This window comes from Choloepus didactylus, chromosome 5, assembly GCF_015220235.1.
Source record: "Choloepus didactylus isolate mChoDid1 chromosome 5, mChoDid1.pri, whole genome shotgun sequence".
NCBI lineage: Eukaryota > Metazoa > Chordata > Mammalia > Pilosa > Megalonychidae > Choloepus > Choloepus didactylus.
The window spans coordinates 47,069,992-47,092,766 of NC_051311.1; the positions used below are offsets into that span (position 1 = coordinate 47,069,992).

Here is a 22,775-nt window from a genome sequence, read left to right on the forward strand (position 1 = left end):
CTTAAGAACCTCTATAATGGAACTCCCAAAGCAGGGCCTTTTGGGTTCCTGGAGGTATGTTTGGAAAGACAAGGGAAAGCATGTTTTAACCTGGGTACCATGATGCTGGAAAGCCTTATTTTATTTTTCAGAAATGCAATTTATTGTACGACATCAGAAGACATGATTTCTAGGACTTAAGCAGTAAGCTAGGGTTCAGGGTTAGCTGCTGTTGTCATCTTTGAAATCAAGACACCACTGGGCTTGACTTCCAAGAGTTCCCGTTTTGAAGTACATTGGTACAGCGAATGCATATGAATAACATGTAGAAACCAAGTCAAGACCTTGAATGAAATATATATATTGATTAAAAATTGTAGTTGTTATCATTGATTCAGCTTATTCGTCTGATGTTTTGAAAATTCTAGTAATTATTTTTGCAATGAATATGGATACCAAATAGTATGGTGGTTTCATCTGTTTTAAAAAACATAAAAGTTTACTTCCTGGGCTGCTCAAGCAAATATCATGCAATGGGTTGGCTTAAACAATGGGAATTTATTAGCTTGTGGTTTTGAGGCTAAAAGAAAGACCAAAGAAAGATGTCATCATGGCAATGCTCTCTCCCCGAAGACTGGCATTCTGGAGCTGGCTGCTAGTAATCCTTAGTCCTTGGATCCTGTCACAAGGCAATGCACATGGTGGCCTCCCCTGGCTTCTCAGTTCTCCTGGATTCTGTTGAATTTCAGCTTCTTGCTTTCTGTAGCTTTCTCCATCTGAATTTCATTCTGCTTATAAAGGACCCCAGTAATAGGATTAAGACCCAGCCTGGGCCACACCTTAACTGAAGTAACCACACCGAAAGGTCCTACTTACAATGGGTCCACACCCACAGGAATAGATTAAGTTTAAGAACCTATTCTTTTTGGGTACATACAGCTCCAAACCACTATACTTGGTGAACAACTTAATATTTAAAAAACAACTCATGGGTTACTATCCTGTAAGACAAGAAAATAAAATGCAAACTATGCTCTGCCCCACAACATTCTGCCTGGCCTAGTGCTTAGGTTTACTTGGAGGTTTCTGGAAGTCCTGTGAAGCTCCTAAATTTGAAAGCAAATTCATAAGCATGCACCTATGATATGTATTCTGGCATTTTAAAAAGATTCTCATGTGGTCCATGATACTAAAAAGTTAAGACATATGGAATTGCTATTTGAAGTAAGGTTGAGGAAATTAACAGTATAGGATACAAAGTGGAGGAAAAAGCTTTGTGTTGGGGAAACAGGTGGTTGTATAGGTGACAGCTCTCTGGCATCCTCAAATGAACTTAAGCATGAATTTTCTTTCTGGACTACACCCTTGTTTTCAGACTCCCATCTCTTCTCAAGTCCTGTCTCCCCAATCTACTGAGCAATACTACCATTAGGAATCCTCTCTTTAAGGGTGTTTTTCACTTATCAGTTCTTTTTGCACATCCGGCTAAGTACAGAATATGTGCCTACCTACTTTCTGAAATTTTACCTAGACAGCTGCAACTTCCTCTGAGGACATTTTCTCTTTTTAATGTACTTAACTGCTAATCATTTCTCCTTTACTCTTTATTTGACCATGCCTTCCCCACCTTTTAAAACACTTTGTTCCTTTTCAATGTTCTGTATTTTAGGCCTTCCCTGTAACACTTGACAGATGTTTTTCCCTCTTGTTTTTTCAAAGATAATAAACTTCTGCCCAAAAGCTCTACCTAAGTTAAGATGGAATGAAGTCCTTGGGTCACAGTTCATTCTCCCAGTTCAATGGGAAAAACTTATAGCCCAGAAAGTGAGGAGGAAAAAAAAATAGCATGCTAGGGAAAAGGAAATAAGCAACACTGCTAGTAATGAGCATACACTCAAGTTGACAGATCTTGATTCACATACTGGCCTCAGTTGCCTCTTTAGTAGGAAAGCAGTAACTTACAGGGTTAAGAAAATAAAATAATGCAGGCAGAAAACTTACTATGTCTGACCCACAATAAGCACTGAATGTTAACTTTTATTATGGAATTAAGTCCATTGTGCTAAATAGTTAACATGTATCGAGCATTTATAATCTGTTTGCACTGTGTGATTTACATGTATCAATCATCTTCACAGGAACATTTTAAGGTCCTCATTTTTACACAGGTGAAACTAAGGTCCAATGAGGTACACTGGCCAAAGTCTCTGACATGTAAAAGGCTGAGCCCAGCATTCAAAACTAGATCTACTTGATTCTAGAGTCCACACACTTATAGCTACATAGCTTCATCTAAAAGTCTCTGAGCCTCATTTTCCTCTTCAGAAAATACGGGAAAATGACTACCTTGTAGGACTGTGGTGAGACGAAAGCTCCAAGTACAGTGCCTGTGTAACATACTAAGTATGCAATAAATTCTAGCTATTATTACTATCTTCTTCCTTAGCAGATTCCTCCCTTTCTCTTAAAAACCATAGCTTTCGTCCAGTTATCTCCATTTGTTTCATTTCTTCTTGTTTTATTCTTCCCCATTTCAGGAAAACAGGATGGGAAAGGACAGTCAAGAAAGGCAACCTTCAGTTCAGGGAAGGAGATAATTTTAGAAGAGAATCCCCTGGCAGAAAGTAAGCAGGGGGGAAGAGAACAGAGCTGTGAAATTCAACCTCTGATACCGTTGTTCAAGGGCGGGGGTGGCAAGGATGGAATCTCAGGCTCTGAGACAGATGTTATTCTATAATCTCCAACATATAATACCTCCAAAAAGCTTTCCTGTCCTGGAAAGCAGGTACTTTCTTTACTCCCACTATTCCATAATTTCTTAATCTTAAGACTTTATGATACCACCTTCCCTTGGGGCTATTCCACCGTTGTTTTTTTCATGTAGTACAACCAATCTGTTTCAGTTTCATGTTTTTACCCTTTTGCCCCAATGGTTCTTCTTCAGCCAATTCCCCTCCCTCCATCTGGTGACTTGCGTTGCCTCACTTTAATCCCTCTTTGATCTTTCCTCAACAAACTACCCTCTTCTCCTAGGTCCCACAACTGTCCGTTATCCTGTCAAAATACTCTATAGAATCTCCAATCTTCTGCTAAAACTTAATAGCCATCTACACTAGCACACTTGCCTTTCCAGGCATATATACTTTATTATTATTTTTTTAATAATTCAATTTTATTGAGATATATTCGCAAACCATACAGTCATACAAAGCATGCAAGTTGTTCACAGTACCACCATATAGTTGTGTGTCCACCACCAAAATTAATTTTTGAACGGTTTCATTACCACACACCCAAAAATAATAAGAATAAAAATTAAAGTGAAAAAGAACAATTACAGTAAAAAAAGATTACTGGGTGCTTTTTTTGCCCCGTTTTTCTACTCATCCATCCATACACTGGACAAAGGGGAGTGTGATCCACATGGCTTTCCCAATCACACTGTCACCCCTCATAAACTACATTGTTATACAATAGTCTTCAAAATTCAAGGGTTCTGGCTTGTAGTTTGATAGTTTCAGGTATTTACTGCTAGCTATTCCAATTCATTAGAACCTAAAAAGGGTTATCTATATTATGTATAAGAGTGCCCACCAGAGTGATCTCTCAGCTCCTTTTGGAATCTCTCAGCCACTGAAACTTATTTCATTTCAATTCACATCCCCCTTTTGGTCAAGATGTTCTCCATCCCACGATGCTGGGTCCAGATTCCTCCCCAGGAGTCATATTCCACATTGCCAGGGGTATTTACGCCCCTGGGTGTCAGATCCCATGTGGGGGGAGGGCAGTGATTTCATCTGCCAAGTTGGCTTAGCTAAAGAGAGAGGGCCACATCTGAGCAACAAAGAGGAATTCAGGAGGAGACATTTAGGCACAATTATAAGCAGGCCTAGCCTCCCTTTGCAGCAACAGTCTTCCCAAGGGCATGTCCCGTGACTGAGGGCTCAGCCCATCAAACCACCAGTCCCCAGTGTCTGTGAGCACATCAGCAACCACTGAGCTGCGGAAGCCCAACACCCCACGTATTCTCCCCCAGCAATGTTCACATTAGTGGTAGCATATATTTCTCTTTTTGTGTCTGGCTTATTTCGCTTAGCAGTATGTCTTCAAGGTTCACCCAAGTTGTCATGTTTCTCGACATCGTTCCTTCTTACTGCTGCATAGTATTCCATTCTGTGTATATACCACATTTTACGTATCCACTCATCTGTTGAAGGACATTTGGGTTGTTTCCATCTCTTGGCAATTGTGAATAATGCTGCTACGAACACCGTCGTGCAGATATCTGTTTGCATCACTACTTTCAGCTCTTCCGGGTATATAGCGAGAACTGCAATTGCTGGATCGAAGGGCAACTCTGTATCTAGTTTTCTAAGGAACTGCCAGACAGTCTTCCAGAGTGGCTGAACCATTATACAGTCCTACCAACAATGAATAAGTTCCTATTTCTCCACAACCTCTCCAGCATTTGTAGTTTCCGTTTGTTCAATGGCAGCCATTCTAATTGGTGTGAGATGGTATCTCGTTGTGGTCTTAATTTGCATCTCTCTAATAGCTAGTGAAGCTGAACATTTTTTCATGTGTTTCTTGGCCATCTGTATTTCCCCTTCAGAGAACTGTCTCTTCATATCTTTTGCCCATTTTATAATTGGGTTGTCTGTATTACTGTCACTGAGTTGTAGGATTTCTTTAAAAATGCAAGATATCAGTCTTGTCAGATACACAGTTTCCAAAAATGTTTGCCGTTCCGTTCACTGCCTCTTCACCTTTTTGACAAATTCGTTTGAGATACAGAAACTTCTAAGCCTAAGGAGTTCCCATTTATCTTATTCTTTTTTCTTTTTTTTTTATCTTTTTTTTCCTTTGTTGCTTGTGCTTTGGGTGTAAGAGCTAGGAAGTGACCTCCTAAAACAAGGTCTTGAAGATGTCTCCCTATATTATCTTCTAGGAGTTTTATGGTACTGTCTTTTATACTGAGGGTTCTGATCCACTTTAAGTTAATTTTTGTTTAGGGTGTGAGGTAGGGGTCCTCTTTCATTCTTTTGGATATGGTATCCAACTCTCCCAGCCCCATTTGTTGAAGACTGTTATGTCCCAGTTCAGTGGCTTTGGGGGCCTTACCAAAGATCAGTCGGCTGTAGATCTGGAAGTCTATCTCTGAATTCTCGATTCAATTCTGTTGTGACATCTCTATCCTTGTGCCAGTACCATGCCGTTCTGACTACTGTGGCTTTATAATAAGCTTCAAAGTCAGGGAGTGTAAGTTCTCCCACTTCGTTTTTCTTTTTTAGAGTGTTTTTAGCAATTAGAGGAATCTTCCCGTTCCACACAAATCTGATAACTAGCTTTTCCAAGTCTGCAAAGTAGGTTGCTGGAATTTTGATTGGGATTGCATTGAATCTGTAGATGAGTTTGGGTAGAATTGACATCTTAATGACATTCAGCCTATCCATGAACATGGAATATTTTTCCATCTTTTAAGGTCCCCCTCTATTTCTTTTAGTAGAGCTATGTAGTTTTCTTTGTATAGCTCTTTTACATCTTTGGTTAAGTTTATTCCTAGGTACTTGATTTTTTTAGTTGCTACTGAAAACGGTATCTTTTTCTTGAGTGTCTCTTCACTTCTTTCATTTCTCAAGTATAGAAACATTACTGACTTATGAGCATTAATCTTGTATCCCGCTACTTTGCTAAATTTATTAGCTCCAGTAGCTGTATTGTCAATTTCTCAGGGTTTTCCAGGTATAAGATCATATCATTTGCAAATAATGACAGTTTTACTTCTTCCTTTCCAATTTGGATGCCTTTTATTTCTTTGTCTTGCCAGACTGCCAAGGCTAGCACTTCTAGCACAACACTGAATAACAGTGGTGACAGTGGGCATCCTTGTCTTGTTCCTGATCTTAGAGGGAAGGCTTTCAGTCTCTCACCATTGAGTATTATGCTGGCTGTGGGTTTTTCACATATGCTCTTTATCATACTGAGGAAGTTTCCTTCAATTCCTACCTTTTGAAGTGTTTTTATCAAAAAGCAATGTTGGATTTTCTCAAATGCTTTCTTGGCATCTATTGAGATGATCATTTGATTTTTCTCTGATTTGTTAATGTGTTGTAGTACATTGATTGATTTTCTTATGTCGAACCATCCTTGCATGCCTGGAATGAACCCTACTTGGTCATGGTGTATGATTTTCTTAATGTGTCTTTGGATTCAATTTGCAAGTATTTTGTTGAGAATTTTTGCATTTATATTCATTAGGGAGATTGACCTGTAGTTTTCCTTTTTTGTGGCATCTTTGCCTGATTTTGGTATTAGATTGATGTTAGCTTCATAAAATGAGTTAGGTAGTGTTCCATTTTCTTCAATGTTTTTGAAGAGTTTGATTTTTTTTTTTTTTTTTTTTTTTTTTGGAACGATTGGTAGAATTCCTCTGTAAAGTCACCTGGCCCTGGGCATTTATTTGAGGGAAGTTTTTTGATGACTAGTTACTCTGTACACCAAGAATATCTCAACTTCTACATAGTTCACTGATTAGATCTCTGCCATGGTTCCCTATAATTTTCTTACAATCTTTGCCGACCCTAGAAAATGTTAAATCCAACTTGGACCTTGTGAAGAATGGAATTCTATCATCCCTCTCATTTTTCTATTCTTGTCCAATCGGTTTCTCCAGTCTCCATCCCATAATCTAAACAACCCACCCAGAGCGAATACTGCTTACTAATGACTCTTCTATCTTCTTATCTGACCAGGAGAAATCCCAGAGCTTGGCGTATTTTGGGTAGTTGCCTGTGGCTATGCACACTGAGATGGGGTCACACCTGTATATACAAAAACAATCATGGACGCAAAATCAGAAGGAGTTTCCAGCTTTGGGATGCCTTCTGAGGTGGTGAGGAATGTTGAAAGGGGCTAAGTAAATGAAAATATCTGGGCTTCAGACAAGGGATTATTTACAGTAACAGAGATATCAGGCACATATTTGTAATAAATACGAGCATTTATTTGGCACCTGATGGCAATACAAAAATCCTGGCAGTGGAAAATGGGAAGGTTATATCACCCAAGTACTTTCATCCTATTTTGACCCAGGAGAAAGACTGGGGCAACAAGTCTCCAAACCATCTTTCTCAAAGTACAAATACTCATTAAGCACCTTAACTACAACAGACCTAGCACTGTGTTAGGCACTGTGGGAGATAGGAAAATGTTTCACACAGGACAATTGTCTTCAAGGAACTAATAATACCATTGGACAAAACACACGGAAAAACAAAGTACAAATTCTAAACTCTGTATACTGATTATTAAGTACAAAGGGAAATTCGACCAAATAAGTAGGATTCCAGTGAGGGCTGGCTTGCTTGTTTACTTCCTTCATTACAAACATTTATTGAGGGCCTACTAAGTGCCAAGCACTGAGAACTTATTGGTGAATTAAAAAAGACAAGGTTTATGCCCTTAAGGAGCTTACAACCTAGTATTGGAGGCAGAAATAAACAGGATATAATAATAAAGAAACACAGGTGAAGATTGCTTAGAGATAGACAGGCCTGGGAAGGCTTCCACAAGAAGGTGGTATTTAAGCCAAGAATGGAAGAATAAAGATGTCAACCAAGTCAAGAGTGCTGAGGGAATGGAGAGCTTCAAAGACCCAGGAATAGTGCTTATAATGGTTCTAGGGCTGGAAAGAGCTCAGGATGTTTGAAAACCTGAGAGGAGACCACTGAGGTTCAAGGGAAAGGCAGGGGCCAGATCTCACAAGCCCTTATAAAACAAGTTAAGAAGCTTGGATTTTATTTGAGGGGTAATAAGAAGCCAAAGGATTCCAAGCAAGGGAGGGATATGATTTGATTTATACTGAAAAACAAAAACAAAAACAAAAACAAAAAACAGAAAAACAAAAACTACTCTGATACCTGAAGAAAAGACTGGAGGGGGTAAGAATGAACAGAAAAGGAAGGCTTTAACAGGTTAGTTTTATTTAAGCCGAGATAAGGAAGGACTCTAAGTTGAAGGAATAATATGTATGGAAAAACCCACATTTTGAAATGGAGAGAAATAATGAGAATACTTTAAGAAGAAGGAACAAGGTACTATTACATCCTTGAAAAACCAAATGATCCAACGAAACAGATTTGGTGGCAGCAGTAAAAAGGAAGAAATAAATGTAAAGGAGGGAGAAATGAACAGGAAGCAGGGAGATAACAACTAGGAAGCTTTATAGAAATCCAGGTAAGAGGCACGATTCAACTGAATACAAGTGAGAATTGTAAGGGAGAGAAAAGGGACATTCCATAGGAAGAAAAAAGAAGATATGGTGATAGACTACAGAATATGAGGAAGCTACCACGCTTACCCACCTTTTGCTGACTCTCTCTGCAAGGATCATTTCAATAATAAGGTCCTAGAAAGAACAACCAAGTAAAAGATCTTTGGAACGTCCATGGGCAAAGATTAATGAGTTAAAGGTGCAAGGCATCCATATCCTAACCTCTGCTGAAAGGCTAGATTCCAAAAGTGGAGTTGAGAACGCCCTTCCAACTGGGTGACCTTGCAGTACTGAAGGGAATGCACAGGTCATTTCAGCACACACAGCAACAGAGTGTGTCTCAAGTCAGTCATGCTTGGTGAAATAAAAATGCCTACGTTAAATTAAGATACCTTCCAAACTCTCACTTTGGGAAAAACTGATCTAGGATAAGAAAAGACAGGAGATGATCTCTGAGACATCTTAAGGAAACTAATAAATGCAATTACCCAAGTGTCATTTACAAAAGCCCTAGGGGCAGGAACTGAGCACATATATCAAAGAAACCCACACACCCTCTTCCCATTAAGATACTGTGTTCATCACATCACTTGCCAGCCTCTTCTACTGTAGCCAAACACTCCTGACAACAAGTACAACCAGAGACAGCTCTATAGGGAAAGAGCTTCACACAATAGAAGGGGCTGGCCTATAGTCCCATACTTCAAAGCAGAGACAATGGGCATATGAAATTAGCCTGGGAGATTCCCATATCCCTGAGGGGGAAGAACAGAAATCGTCCATCCTGAAAAGGTTCTATCACACCTGTGGTCCAGTGGCCTCCATTTAGCATGACTGATGGGAAGGTGGGATCACGTGGGAGGGAATCCTGGGAACAGATAGAGATGACGGCACAGAGTGCTACAGTACTCAGACATTTCCTTGCATCGGTGGAACTCTGTGCCAGGGGCATAGCCTTCTCGCTCCTTGATAAGGGCATTCACCTGGAGAGACAGAAATCAATAGCCTAAAGTCTGAGAATCTGGAGCTCTCATGATACCAGCACAACAAAAGGATAAGAAGACTATGAAAAAATAGTGCAAGAGAGGAGGAAGGTACAGCACTGTGGAGACGCAAAAAGTTCATGGAGCCAGCCTGAAAGGACTTACCTTAACAAGCATGTCTGCCACATGCATGTCACAAGCCCTCTCAGAGAACACTTGAGTGAGGGCCTCAATGTACCAGGAACCCCGTTTGGTGTTACGCATGGCAGCAGTCCCTGCAACCAGGACAGTGTTAACCACAGTGTGAAGATCATGGGATACACTCCCACAACTAGACTTCCCAAACTAGACTTCCATAGGCCCTTGCAATCTCCCCAGTCACAGAGCCCCACCACCTGCCAATAAAAAGTTCAAGTCTAAGAGAGCGTGTGAATGTACTCTCTAAAATTCTACCAAATCATTCTTCTGGAACTTAAAATACCTTTGAGACAGGCATAGCCACATATCATGTCAGAGCGAGTGGGAAGTCTCATCTTTAGCAACTCTTCTTTACCAGCATCACTCTCCTCACACCCAGGGGATCTTGCATGGTTCTTTCCATCTTGCTGGTCAACCCCACGATCTGTCTCATCTACAGAAGGGCAGACAGAATGGACAAAAGTGTTACTTTCTCCATCTCTCTCAGGCCTGTCAAAGGCAAGCCCAAGTTTCTTACAACCTTGAGTGGGAAAAGCCATTTCCGTTGTTGCCGCTGAACTATGGCTGATGAATAAAAACAGTAATAAATAAATCATTACTCCCATTCCTCTGCCACCAAGCATCCACTATTCAGGGAGTGCCTACTACAGGCCAGGCCCCATGCTCAAGCACATGAGCAGAGAGACATGATCTGAGCATTTTCCATTACTGTGCAAGACAGGAAAAGCATGGAATTAAATACTCCTTGTAAAAGGACCTAAAAATAATTTAAGTCTGTGAATTCACTTGTTCAATTAGTAATATACCTATAAGTCACAATGCTTTTTATTACAGTACACAATGAAATACTGATAGTTTTATCATATAAACAAGAAAAACAAGTTATTGAACCAAAAATATGACTGCTACATGTATGCAATATAAAAATGACAACCTCAAATCTATGCATTAATAAAAAAATTATAAAATCTAAGCATAATCAGCTGTTTCCAGGGTGTTTTTGACACTATTTTTCAATCACTTACTATATGTGTATTCATTTCATAAGACAAATTGTAGCAGGCACCCAAGATTAAGGAGAAATTTAAAAGAGGGAAAAAACTTAAAGTTGGAATAAGTTTACTATTATTTCCCAAAAACTGAAAAAGAATAACTTTATCCTATTTTACAGTAGTTTCTCAAACTCTTGACCTAAGCATCCTCTATCCCAAGACATACTCCTATTTTTGTTGTTGTTTTATTTTGTGTGGGTAGGGGTTCTGTCAGTAGGACAGACAGAGAGGACGCACAGCATACCCACAGAGTATGCTCCTTTACAATGTTCCTATTCCATGCAGCATTCAAGAGCGCTTAAAAAGGAAGAAAGTGAAGCTTGAAGAATTGTGGGGAAAAGGACCAAGACATGCTGATTTAATAAAACTTATTGAGCAGCTGCCATTTTCCAAGCAATGTTTTTGTTTCAAACCTGGTGATACAGTGAAGAAAAAGATCCAGCCCACATAGAGCCTACACTTCTTTTAGGGGGATAGGCAATTGAGGATTTTTTTGTTTGTTTGTTTGTTTTTTGTTTTATAGACAATAACTCTAGTCACTACAGTAGGGAAGACAGGTGAGCTCACATTTTCAAAGGAGTAAGCAGCTACTAATCATTCCTTGAAAGATTTAATTTTAGGGAGAAGTGGGTGGCAGAGCAAGATTCAGATTACCCCAGAAAAGAGCAATTTCTCCCTATCCAGACCCAATACTGTACAAATCTTTGAAATGTCTTAATTTATTTTGCTGGTTATGCCCCCTAAAGAAAATAAGACAAGCTGAATGTGTCCCTCAAAAGAAAAAAAAGAAAGAAAGGAAACTCCTCTCTTGCCTTTACGTCTCAGAGCTATTAATAAATTCTGATGGTTCTTTTTTCACATCAGCCTCAAATCAGTTTCCACCTTTACTATTACTACAATTTTTAGGCAGATTAATTTTCATCCATTCAATATTTATTCAATGCTACTGTGTTTCAGGCAGGGTTCTGGGCCTGGGCATACAGCAGTGAGCACAAAATAAGTTCTTGCCTTTATATTCTTTCCTTAGTGAAGCTCCTGCCAAGGTAATCTTTCTGGAAACAATTTATCACACTATTTCTTAAGTTTCCAAAAACACTGTATTATTACTCCAAAATCTCAGCTGTGATTAAATGCCTATAATCAGCTGGTTCCACCTTATGTGACCAGCCACATCTCACTACATATTTACGCAGATTCCCAGCTTTAATTAGAGCTGGGCATACCTCTGGCTCAGTACACCATTTTTTTTAAGGGGAGAAGGGCATGTCCTTCTAATCTTGGCATGTCTGTCATGTTGTAATCTCTTCTACTCGTGCAAGAGTCTTTCTGCTACTCTACACCTATGTAAATCATATCATTCTGGGTCCAAATTAAGAATCACCCTATCTATGAAATCACGTCAGACTAATCTTACTTAAAATGATCTAGTCCTTACTGTGTACTTCTTCATGTATACAGTTTGTATCTCACTGAAGTTTCCCTTGCTTATATGGGGACTTCAAACTATTCTCAAGCTATTTCATGTACTTTTACTTTACTTTCCTGAGTAATCTGGTAAGTTCCTTAAAGACTGAGGGCAAACTTTCTTTCAGTTTTGTATTCCTGATATTACCTAGTATAGGCCTCATCATGTTGAAGGACCTTAAATTACATCCTAGAATGATGTTACGAAGAAAATAACAATGATACTATTTTCAGTTTTTGAACACACAACAGATAAAAATAATCATTTGAATACTTGGACAAGGTGACCTTTAAACCAAGCTATATGCCCCTTAAGAGCAATGACCATTTTGTAAGTTATACTTGGCATTTATTGTGAATTTATTATATGCCAGGAACTGTGCTAAATAAACCTTAATATACATTACTTCATTTAATCCTCACAACAAACTTATGAGGTAGGTACAACAACTATCTGTATTTTATATTTAGGAAACTGAGGTTGAGGGAGTCAATAACTTCTCTAATTTCACAGAACTAGTATATGTTGGAACCAAAATTTGACTCCACAGTTAAAACTTTTTAACTACAACAGTTTTCTTCCAGAATGAGAAGCATGCCTGTGTGTCTTATGAGCCTTTTATTGGGGTTTTAGCTCTGAAAGGTGTAAAAACAGACTGCATGCAAGAAAGAAGAGGGACAGAAGCAGCTCATAAAAGAGCAAAAGTCAAAGGCTGACACAGGGATTATGTACTGCTATCTTGCATGGTACACGAATGATAACGAGAAGAAAGGAGGCAAGAATGTAAGTGCCAAAAAGGGAAGTAAAAGAAAAGAAGGGAAAGGGGAAGAAATGAAGAAGAGAGAAAAAACAAAGTGGGAAGGGAGAAGAGAAGGAAAGAGAAAAAAGGAAGGAGATAAAGTGAGAGGGGATAAAGAAAAAAGAAAAAAGTAAGGCAATAAAGGAAGAGAGAAAATCCTTAACCTGAATGAATAACAAAAAAACGTATCAGGGTTAATAAGCATAGAAAAAAGTAAGAGTTCTCAAAAAAGAGGGCAAAGACACCTGAGAACAGGATATGGTGGTGCATAGAGAGCTGACCAACCTGAGAGCCATGGGCTGCCCAAGTCCCAGCACACCCCATGCATTGGGAGACACTTACAGAGCAAGAGAGGCGGTGGCAGCAGTGAACAGAAGGAGGTGCCCAAGGGATCCAATAGCACCTGAGAGGAGCAAATAGGAAAATGAGAGGTGGTGGGAGGCTGCCCAGGAGCCACCACCCAGGTGCTGGTCTGCCAGGGCACTCACCTCCACGGCAGGCCTGGATGAAGAACATTTTTGGCTTATTCTGTAGACTTGGGCAGTTGGCATTGTCAAAGAGCCGGAAAACCTCTTGCAGCTGCCAGGAGCAAGAAAAAAAGAGGGCAGGTTAAATAGCAGGATCTCCTAAAGTGCCCTAATATCTAACAGGAGCTGTTACTGGCAAGATGGGCAGACAGCAGAGGTGAAGCAATTTAGTTCAACAGCCAGCCTCCACAAGTTGATACACACCTGAAGCAGTCTGCCATCCACACCATAGATGCCACCCTCCACACCATGTGACAGGAGTGCCACTATGCAGGAGTCAGTGCCACGGTGTGCAGGTAACTGTGCAAAATTCTGAAGTTTCTCTTGCATTTCCTAGAAGACAGACACTTTTTAGTGTTGTTCACTGCAGTCAGCACCAATATAAGTTTTTCTTTGGTATCTGCTTAAAACCTTAAGCTATTAGAAGATAAACTGTTTTTTGTATATGCCTATGATCAATGGTATGAGACATCACAGACCCTGTAAGAGACTAAAGGAAGCTACAAATTTAACAGAAAAAATACACATAACTTCAGACACAAAGTTCTGAATATAATTTCATGGACTTCACCTCACAGAGATATATTAAGAACTCCTGGATTAAAGCAAGTCAGTAATGAAGCTAATCACCAGCTAGTTAACCTTGATGCCATTCTCTGATTATTAACCAGATTCTTCCTTAGAGCAATATCCTTGTATTTAAGTGTACAAGAGGGACCACCAGGTGGGTGTGTGAATGAATAAGTAACACACATTATTCAGTTACAAGAAAATAAATTGCTCTGTGGAGAAGGGTTACTAGCATCATGATAATAGAGAATAGCAATTGTTTTCTGTCTGACGATGTAAGTTTCCAGAGATAGTGATGATGTCTATACAGAACACTTTCTTTAGTGAAGAGCACACTGATGGAAGGATTCTGTACAGGGTAGTAATTAAAATACATGGGCTATGGGATCAGATTTATCTAGGTTTGAATTTTAGTTTCATAAATCAGAACAAGTTATTCTAGCCCCCTCAAGTCTCCAATTTCCACTTTATAAGACTTATCACTGGGTCTGGCACACATTGTAAATATTTGCCATTGTCACAACATGCATATCTATTAAAGAGAAATAATGTTATCATTTCTGACTGGTCAACCTTGTGGTCCGTCCTAAGTATCTCATTTATGTTGTACTAAGATGCCATACATGAATACCATTTTACCTCAAGCATTTGGTCCATTCAAAGGAAGGTTATACTATATCTAATAGTATAATCATTTGACAAAAATTTTTAAACTTATGGGTCCCTCTATAACTCAACAGTCTGGGTCATCTCTCCTATCTGACATATGCAGAGAAAAAAACAAGTTCATTTTATTATCAATTTGAATGAAATGTAACAGATGATGAATATCCTAAAAAAAAAAAAAAAACAGTTATAGCACACATACATCTAACATTTACCATACATACTCCCCAATAAAAAACACCTAGGAATTTGTAATACATGCAGTCTTGCTCTGCACCCTAGAACTACTGAATCAGATAACCTGGAATTGGGGCCCAGCAATCTGTGTTTTAATAAGCCCTCCAGGTGATTCTGATATACCCTAAAGTTGAGAACTACTGTTCTATTTGTTTGGAAAGACTTAATTATATAAGACTTGGAAGTCTACAACTTAACTGGAAATGGAGAAATTGGCTTTGTTGAACAAGCATGTACTTTTATTTTAGGCAAACAGAAGCCAACCATAAAAATGAAAATCTTAAGGTAATAAAAGATATTCAAAATTCCTTTGTCTGAAGAATTTCTGGAAAATGCATAAATGTGAATGCTCTTCTAGAGCTGACCATAATAGAATTTAACATATAATTAAAGCAGTTAATTTTGTTGAAGAAGGAAATAAAAATCTGTATGCTTGGGCACCTACTCAATAAGCATTATCAACTTAGTGAGACTGTTAGGTCAGTAAATAGAAGACCACAAAGCCCAAAGTGAGAACATACACACTGTAACTGAATTTAATAAGACTAAACCAAATCAATAAATGGGGATAAGTCATTAGGGGGAATTTTTCCAAAAGGTGCAGAGCCTAAAATAGGATCTGCACATTTATTTCTGATAAAATTATCTACTTCTATAAATAGCAGGGTACTTAACTTGGGGGTGTTTCTCATTGGGAATTGGCAAACACAGGAGAAGAGAACAATCTGAACCCTCTGAAATTGTATGCACAACTTTACAGGTAGCTGCATTTTCCAGGGAATGACCCACAGCCTGTCCCTAAATTCTCAAAGCAGTTTGTGAACTCACGGTCTAAACATTTAAAAAATCTCAGGTAGCTAACAGAGTCCCCCAATTTAAGGTGCTCAAAACTGAACTCTACTGTAACTCCAGCTATAGAATAATACAACTAGAGAATCAGAATTTAATAGATCCTTGAATCTGCATCAGGTTTCACTAAATGAAACTATAATGCAACAGTCTGGGTCATCTCTCCTACCTGAGATATGCAGAGAAAAAACAAGTTCATTTCATTATCAATTTGAATGAAATGTAACAGATGATGAATATGCTAAGCAAAACAGTTATAGCACACATACATCTAACATTTACCAATTTATTTGTCAAGCTGGCCCATGAGTCCATCACATCTACTGAAAGTCTCTGAAAAAGCAGTTTATAGTTGACTTGATGACTATATGTTGTTATTTTTAAATATCAGACACAAAAGATCCCTTATCAGCTGCAAACAAATTTGAAACCATGACATAATAAATTCCTTAAAAAAGGAGTAGCTAGACCAAAACCTCTAAGAAAACATACATAGCATACATTTTGTTAAGTGATCTAATAGGAATTTTTTTGTAGGAATTATGGATGATGTTCTACACTTAGTCCTTTCATGGCACAGACTTCTCAGGAAAGTGTTTAACCTACTTGATTATTTGATGACTAAAGAAGCTGTTCCAGCCATGGCTTTGAAACAAGGGTGGGTTTGCTATTTTACATGGGCTATCATTGAGCAGCTGGCAAAAACAGCATGTGAAGGGCAACACTCAGGGACCTAATGATGAAACTGGCCTTACCAGAAGTATAGCAATTACATAATTATTCTCACATAAGCAGGGCAGTTGAGAAACTGCTGAACACAAAACAAAGACCCCCACCTCAACAGATCAAAGTGAATCTTCTAGAAATTTTAATTTTACTACTGACAACTCCAAAGGCAAGTTTAGTAAAGCACAATTATTTTGAAATCAAAATAACGAGATACACTATCCTGTATAAATTTACCAGTAGGCTATTACTGATTTTAAAATAGTAATACCTTATGGCAGCAAAATCAGTAGTAAGGAGCCCCACTGAGGTTAAAAAGGAATAACCCCTTATGAAAATGCTTATGATCTGCAGGAATCTATTCCAGAAACAGTCTACCCTAAGATATAACTTGTACCACAACTGATAAGATAAAGGCATTTCCCTATATGCTAATTCATTAGACTGCCACAGAATATTTATTAATCCTAGCAAACATTTGCTAGAATTATATCTGCCAAAGTAATCTGATGAAAAATCTGACTCCTAAGTAGCAATATCGACCAAGTGGTAAATGCCCTGAATAATCCTGGCTTATAAATATTTTCCTAAGTTGGTTAGGGTGAATCTCAGTGTCTCAGTACCTCCTGAGTGATTAGGAAACAAGCTTCTTGAACATATAAAACAGAAAACCTAACTGCGGACACAGCTACCCTGAGAAGTCAACATGAAATAGCTGGCTGCCTTCTTTTTATGAGTCATAAGGTGAGAAGCAGAACAGAGTAAAAAAAAAAAAAAAAAAAAAAATAACTCTTACAAGACATATCCCAGCAAGCACAAAAGCTACAGATGTTTATGGTCCCAAAGTGCTTCCCAGCCCTCTAATTTACGTATTAGTTTTTCTTGCCTCAGGTACCTGTGCAGTCTGGTCATGTAGAAAATGGACGTTGTAACCCAAGAGCTTGAAGAGGGTGACTAGAGTGCTGTGGTCCACGTCCCCTCCAGAGCGAAATTCCAGGTCTTTCTCTCCAGTGAAGTGCACATTGCTCAGCACCAGTGCCAGGCCACGAGGCCGAGACTGCAACCTATAGGCCTGGGGAGAGAAGGCCAGTTAAGACTAGGAGCTTCTTAAGGACAGAAACTATGCTTTCCCTACTAGATTAGGAATTTCAAGAAAACAAAAACAATGTATTCTTCTCAACACCATTAGGCCAAAATGGAGAGATATACACAGAAGACATTTAGTCAGCAATGACTTCCTGACTAATAAAGCAGAAAGGAAATGTATATACAAACAAGGTTCAGACGCCCAAGAAAGGTATCTGATTTCCCAACTCTGTTCTTGTCATTCTGCAAGACTCACCAGCTGGTAATGTCTTTGATAAAACTCAGGAGTGCAAGGTTTCACCTGAAGGCAGGGAGGACCATCTCCATTGTCTAAGGAGTGTTCCACAGTATCTATGGCAGACAGAGAGCCAAAAAAACTCGTGTAAAATCTAAGCATCAATCCCAAAACTTCATTATAACTTCAGATACCCTTCTGAACCGGGATTTTGATAAACACCGGTCTCCCTTAGTCCCCTATACTCTCTAAGCTTTATGTGGGCAGAGAACCTGCCTGCTTTTGGATTCTTTGCACTTAGCCAACATATAGTAGCTCAATTCATTGAAGGACAGAATGGGATAGCTGATAAAAGCTCTGGTCGAATCACTAGACTACTCAACCAGCAGGCCAATGGCCTAAAGTGTAGTCATTTCTCATTCTAAAGTAACTTCACCTTAAAGAGAAGACAGGTCAATCATGTGTAAAAATTTCCTACTCACACAAGTTGCTCAAAGGGCCAATCACCATAAGGAATATCATCTGTGATGGAAGGGAAATAGGTCCACCTAATACCTGAGCTAGTGTCCAGCTAGACTGTGACAAATGCAGAGGGAACTGTTCCAAATATTAATGAAAACAGACACTGTGCTAGGGCAAAGCCAGATACCCAGTTAACAAAAGAGAAGTCAATTTGTGGGATACCTTTTATCCCATGAATCCTCACCTGTAGACAGGCGGAGCTGCTTGTAAGGGGGACAGGACTCACACACCGGGAAAGGGAGACTCAAGTCGTAGTCACAGCTCAACTGTAAAAAATCAGCACCCACCACGACAAGCCTTAGAGACATAGTCCAGTTTAAATAAAACAAAAATCCATTCTTCCCCACCATGCCTCAAAAATTCCTTTACCACCAAACCGACCATTCTCAACACACATTTCTAGGGTTCCATACCGGTGGGTGTACATGCTGAAGACCAGAGAGGGTCATGAGCAACAGCTCTTCCAGGTGACCCTGCTTTGTCTCCCTCAAGGCTGTACAGAACGCATCAAAAGCTTGGGGACCCCTCTTGGGTAACAAGTTGAGGAGTTCCACATTCTGGCTGAAATTGCCCACTTTGGCCTAAGATGCAAAAATAAAAAAACATGAAGCCACATTTACTTATCGAGCTGTAAGTGAATCTCTCCAGATGAGCCTCCCAGTAGTATCAACATTCATATAAAGAATTCCTTTTATAGGAAAGTATGCATGGGTAAAGTCCTTCCCATTATTCTTGAACTATGCCTCTTTTCCTTTAAATGTTCTAAGGTGAAAGGGTGTGGTGGCTTAGTGTGCAAAGAAAAGCATGTTCTTGATCTTAATCCATTCCTGTGGGTGTGAAACTATGGTAAATAGGTCCTTTTGATGAGGTTACTTCACTTAAGGTATTGCCAAACTGAATCAGTATGGGTCTTAATCCTAATACTAGAGGCTTTATAGAGAAGGTCACAGATAGAGAAGCCACAGGAGAAGAAAGTGGAAGTCAACAGAACCCAGCAGAGATATGAGAAGATACCACCATGTGCATTGCCATGTGATGGAAAAGCCAAGGAACCCAAAAGAATGCTGACCAGGCAGCAGATACCAACCCTGGGAGGAAGCCTTCTAGCCTCTGAAACCATGAGCCAATAAATACTAGTTGTTAAGTGAATCCATCGTATGGTATTTGTTTTAGAAACAAGGAAACTAAAATAAAGGACATTTCCATTTCCTCTCGGTAAGGCATTTTATCATTTCCACACTTTATCATGCTCTGTTTCTATTCTTACAACCAATTTATCTTTTTGGCTTTTCTCTTTTGCTTCCAGATACCTGGATGAGCTCCCTCATTTCCAAGGTGATGATGTCCTTCTCCAGGAGGTGCTCTAACAGTTCACTCAGCAACAACTGTTTGGCCAGCACCACTCGATTCTTTTTTAGAGCTTCCTGATGGTCAGGATGCATGCCACACACACCCAACATCCTACCGATAAAAGGGAGAAGGAAAAGCTGTCAAGTACAAGACTTGGCACACAAAGAGTGGGGTGGAAGAGATGTGGGTAGGTGAACAAAAAGAACAGGACTTATAGTAACCAAGATTCAGCATATTTTATTGCATGTGGTTAAAACAAAAGATGTACTAAATAGTAATTGATTATAAGGAAATGATGCATATTTCTTTGTGGAATATGTTCAACTGAGACATCTTTTGGGATTAGTGGTCTGTCTAGGGAAGGGAAATATCCTTCCTGATAAAAATAAAACACATACTCAAACACTTATATTCGTGAGAAGAAATAGTCTTCTGTCTGGCAGACTAATTTTAATCAAGGAATTATTCCAGAAAATATTTTACATTATTTACCTAGGCTGCTGAAAGTGATGTAAGTTTAAAATGATCCTGGGTAAGGAATAAGATGATTTAATACAGTGGTTAAAACTCAAGTCAATGGCTGGCTTTAGTAGAAAATAAAATAAGACAAACATAGGTAAACATAAACACATGCACACACTTTTTCTCTCTTTACCCGACTTATCCAAATTATATATATACATATTTAAATTTAAGTGCTTGTATAAAATGACACTGCAGAAATTATCAGACTCTATATGAACTGGATAAGCAGAAAGTATGACAGAAAATACAGTAGATAAATACCAATAATGAGCACGATCAACACTACTTGAAATTAAGAGAAGTTAAGAGTTAAAGCAGGTAAAGGCTGAATTATTTGATAATTTGGTTTACTAGGAAGGTCTTAATTTCGAGGATTATTTAGTTTTGCTATTGGTTTGGAAAGAGATCAGCTTGTTTATGAATGGAAAGAATCCCATTCCCAACATGTATCATCTTTATGCATAGTTTATATAAATCTGGAGCTCACCAGCCTGCTTAGTCAGTTTCCAAATACATGACAATAGTAAGGGCCTAATGGCAGTGAGAAAGGGATATAGTAATCGCTTCAGTTTATAACTTAAAAACTTGTTTAAAATGCATCCTGATTTCAAAGATGTTCAAACGTGGGGGGAAAAGTGCATCTAAAATCAATGAAATTCCATGCATCTCTTGGATGCTCTTGGCCTATATGTGGGCCAACGATTCAGTTAGAGGAGGGAAAAGCAGGGTGTTGGAGGCGACGAACTCAAGAAGCCGCAAACTGTATCCTTAGGCAGGGGAAGTGGTCAGAAAAATATTCCCAGGGTTGAAAGTGGCCAATGAATTTTGGGCTTGGGACAATGATGTTTGAAACTCCCTTTTAACCTATTCTATTAATTTTTGTTCTATTGTAATACCCATTACCTCAAACTTTTAGTAAATACCTGCTACAACAAAAGCTACACAAAATAAAAACCCTGTTTAAGAATCACCTTAGAACACACCAAAGCAGTAACAGTGATGACATGTATGAACTCTGATAATAGGCCAAAACCAAGATATCATCACAGTTAGGTGCTGAGTATTTCCTTAGGATGCATAAGCAATAATGAGTACGGTTACTCAGGTTTCTTCCCTTAGTTTACCAGTAGGTATTCTCTCCTTTAAACTTTCTCCTTCCTTGGTTTCCAGGACACCATTGCCTCCAGGACCTCTCTCTGCCTACTATGTTCTGGTTTCCTTCACAGGACTTTCGGCCTGCCTTTAAATCATGATTTTCCACTGGACTTCATTTTAGCTCTTCTCTTTCCCACAAAGACATTCTCCCTAGGCGATCTAATCCAAGCTCTCAATTCACTGACTCCCAGCTCAGAACTCTCTCAAACTCCCTACTTGTGTGACTTTTCAATCAATAACTAATTAATCTGAAGCATCACTTCAAATTAAACTCTCTACAAACCTGCTCCTTCCTGGATTCCAAATTACAGAGAGTCTTAAATGTGAACTTTTCACAAGTAATCATAATCACCAGAATATTAGGACACATTTGGAAAAGGTGGAGAATGGGACACAAAGTTCTCAAGTCTCGAGTCTGTGTATTTTTGCAAGGTTCCTGTTCTGAATTCCTAAATTAATCTTCTGGGTTTGGACCAGGGGACATTAAAATGTTATCCTGGGTGATATCTACCAAGAAATGGGATGACTGGGGCAAGAAACACAGACACACTTGAAGCCACAGGAACTTTCTTATCTTCTCACAGTACCCAAAGCCTGCGCTGACTTCTTCAAAAACTCTGGTTCTTTTGCCCAGAGCAGTAAGGGTCAAGAAATAGTCAATTCAAATCAAATGCTCATTAGGCAGAACGCCAAGGTCTACAGTCTCGACAGTTTTTAAGAGGACGGAGTACAATTCCTCATAGGAGAACCAGAGAAAAGGATGGAGAACCTTTAATACACGCCGAAATGTGGTAGGACTGGAAAGAACTACCCTTATCCACTGCCCTCCCTGGGTTGAACGAAGGGAGGCAGAAGCAGCCTTGGCTCACGAGGGACAAGCCCAAAAGGCCCTTCCGAACGCTGCATTAGGCTCAGCGCGCCTCGGGGGGCTCAGCCCGGCCTCCCACCTTTGGCAGGAAGGGCTGACATGGTTGCTTCCTAAGAGTTCTAAACGTTGAGTTCTAGGGGGAGGGGGCGCCAGGGCCATACACCTAGGCCCCGCGTTCCCCTTTCCTGGACCCCAGTGAGGGCCCCCGGGACCCTTTTCCACTCACCTGCGCCCCCTGTCAGCGACCATTAACCCCTTCTGCGGGATGGCGCGCCTGGTGCCCGCGCTCCGGGCCGCCATTTCTCGCTTTTCCCGGGCTGTGCGCGCACCGCCCACAACCCAAACAAACTGAAAGCAGTCGGTTCCTCCACATCCCTCCCCCAACCTCCGAAGCTCACTGCGCTTGCGCCCTACCTCTCCCCAGCTCCTTTCTTGCGCGAGGCAAGCTCTGCCCCCACCGTCGCTGGTGCGTGCGCAGGCGCAGAGCTCTCGCGGTGGGCGCGCGGTCCAATGGGGAGCGAGAAAACGCTTGGGAGACGAGAAGGGGCGGGGGAAGAGCGAGGAGACGGTAATATCCTATGTAGGAATCCGATTGGTCGTTGATTCCCGCGAAAATCACGGTTCCTACCTCCTGGGCGCCTCCTCTCTCTCAAACCCCGCACCCCACCCCCGCTTATTTCAGTAACTTTATGAAAAAAGACTAGACCAGAT

At 39.8% G+C, this 22,775-nt stretch overlaps 1 protein-coding gene across 6 annotated transcripts; it reads right to left on the bottom strand.

Annotated features, from left to right (window-relative positions):
• Positions 1–491: 491 nt before the first annotated feature.
• CASP2 (caspase 2) lies at positions 492–22,422 on the bottom strand. Of its 6 annotated transcripts, XR_005216938.1 has the most exons (13): positions 22,291–22,421; positions 19,477–19,627; positions 18,580–18,747; positions 18,351–18,432; positions 17,666–17,760; positions 17,219–17,395; positions 13,480–13,608; positions 13,237–13,327; positions 9,716–9,865; positions 9,400–9,509; positions 9,056–9,234; positions 8,343–8,386; positions 6,398–6,800 (listed from the first exon to the last, which is right to left on the bottom strand). XR_005216938.1 is itself a non-coding variant. In XM_037835965.1 (12 exons), the coding sequence occupies exons 1-11, from the start codon at positions 22,362–22,364 to the stop codon at positions 9,103–9,105; spliced, it is 1,359 nt and encodes a 452-aa protein (XP_037691893.1). In that variant the 5' UTR covers positions 22,365–22,421; the 3' UTR covers positions 492–767; positions 9,056–9,102. The 6 variants fall into 6 exon arrangements, 5 of the variants coding, with proteins under 5 accessions (XP_037691893.1, XP_037691894.1, XP_037691892.1 ...); XM_037835965.1 differs by lacking the exons at positions 6,398–6,800; positions 8,343–8,386 and adding an exon at positions 492–767; XM_037835966.1 differs by lacking the exon at positions 8,343–8,386.
• Between the last annotated feature and the right edge of the window lie 353 nt (positions 22,423–22,775).

Excerpts from the sequence above, each read along its gene's own strand:
- CASP2 (XM_037835965.1), bottom strand. The coding sequence starts at position 22,364 with ATGGCGGCCCGGAGCGCGGGCACCAGGCGCGCCATCCCGCAGAAGGGG. Across the intron at positions 18,433-18,579 it reads TTCAGCATGTACACCCACCG|TTGAGCTGTGACTACGACTT; the intron begins GTATGGAACCCT and ends GATTTTTTACAG. Across the intron at positions 17,396-17,665 it reads ATCAAAGACATTACCAGCTG|GCCTATAGGTTGCAGTCTCG; the intron begins GTGAGTCTTGCA and ends TTCTCTCCCCAG.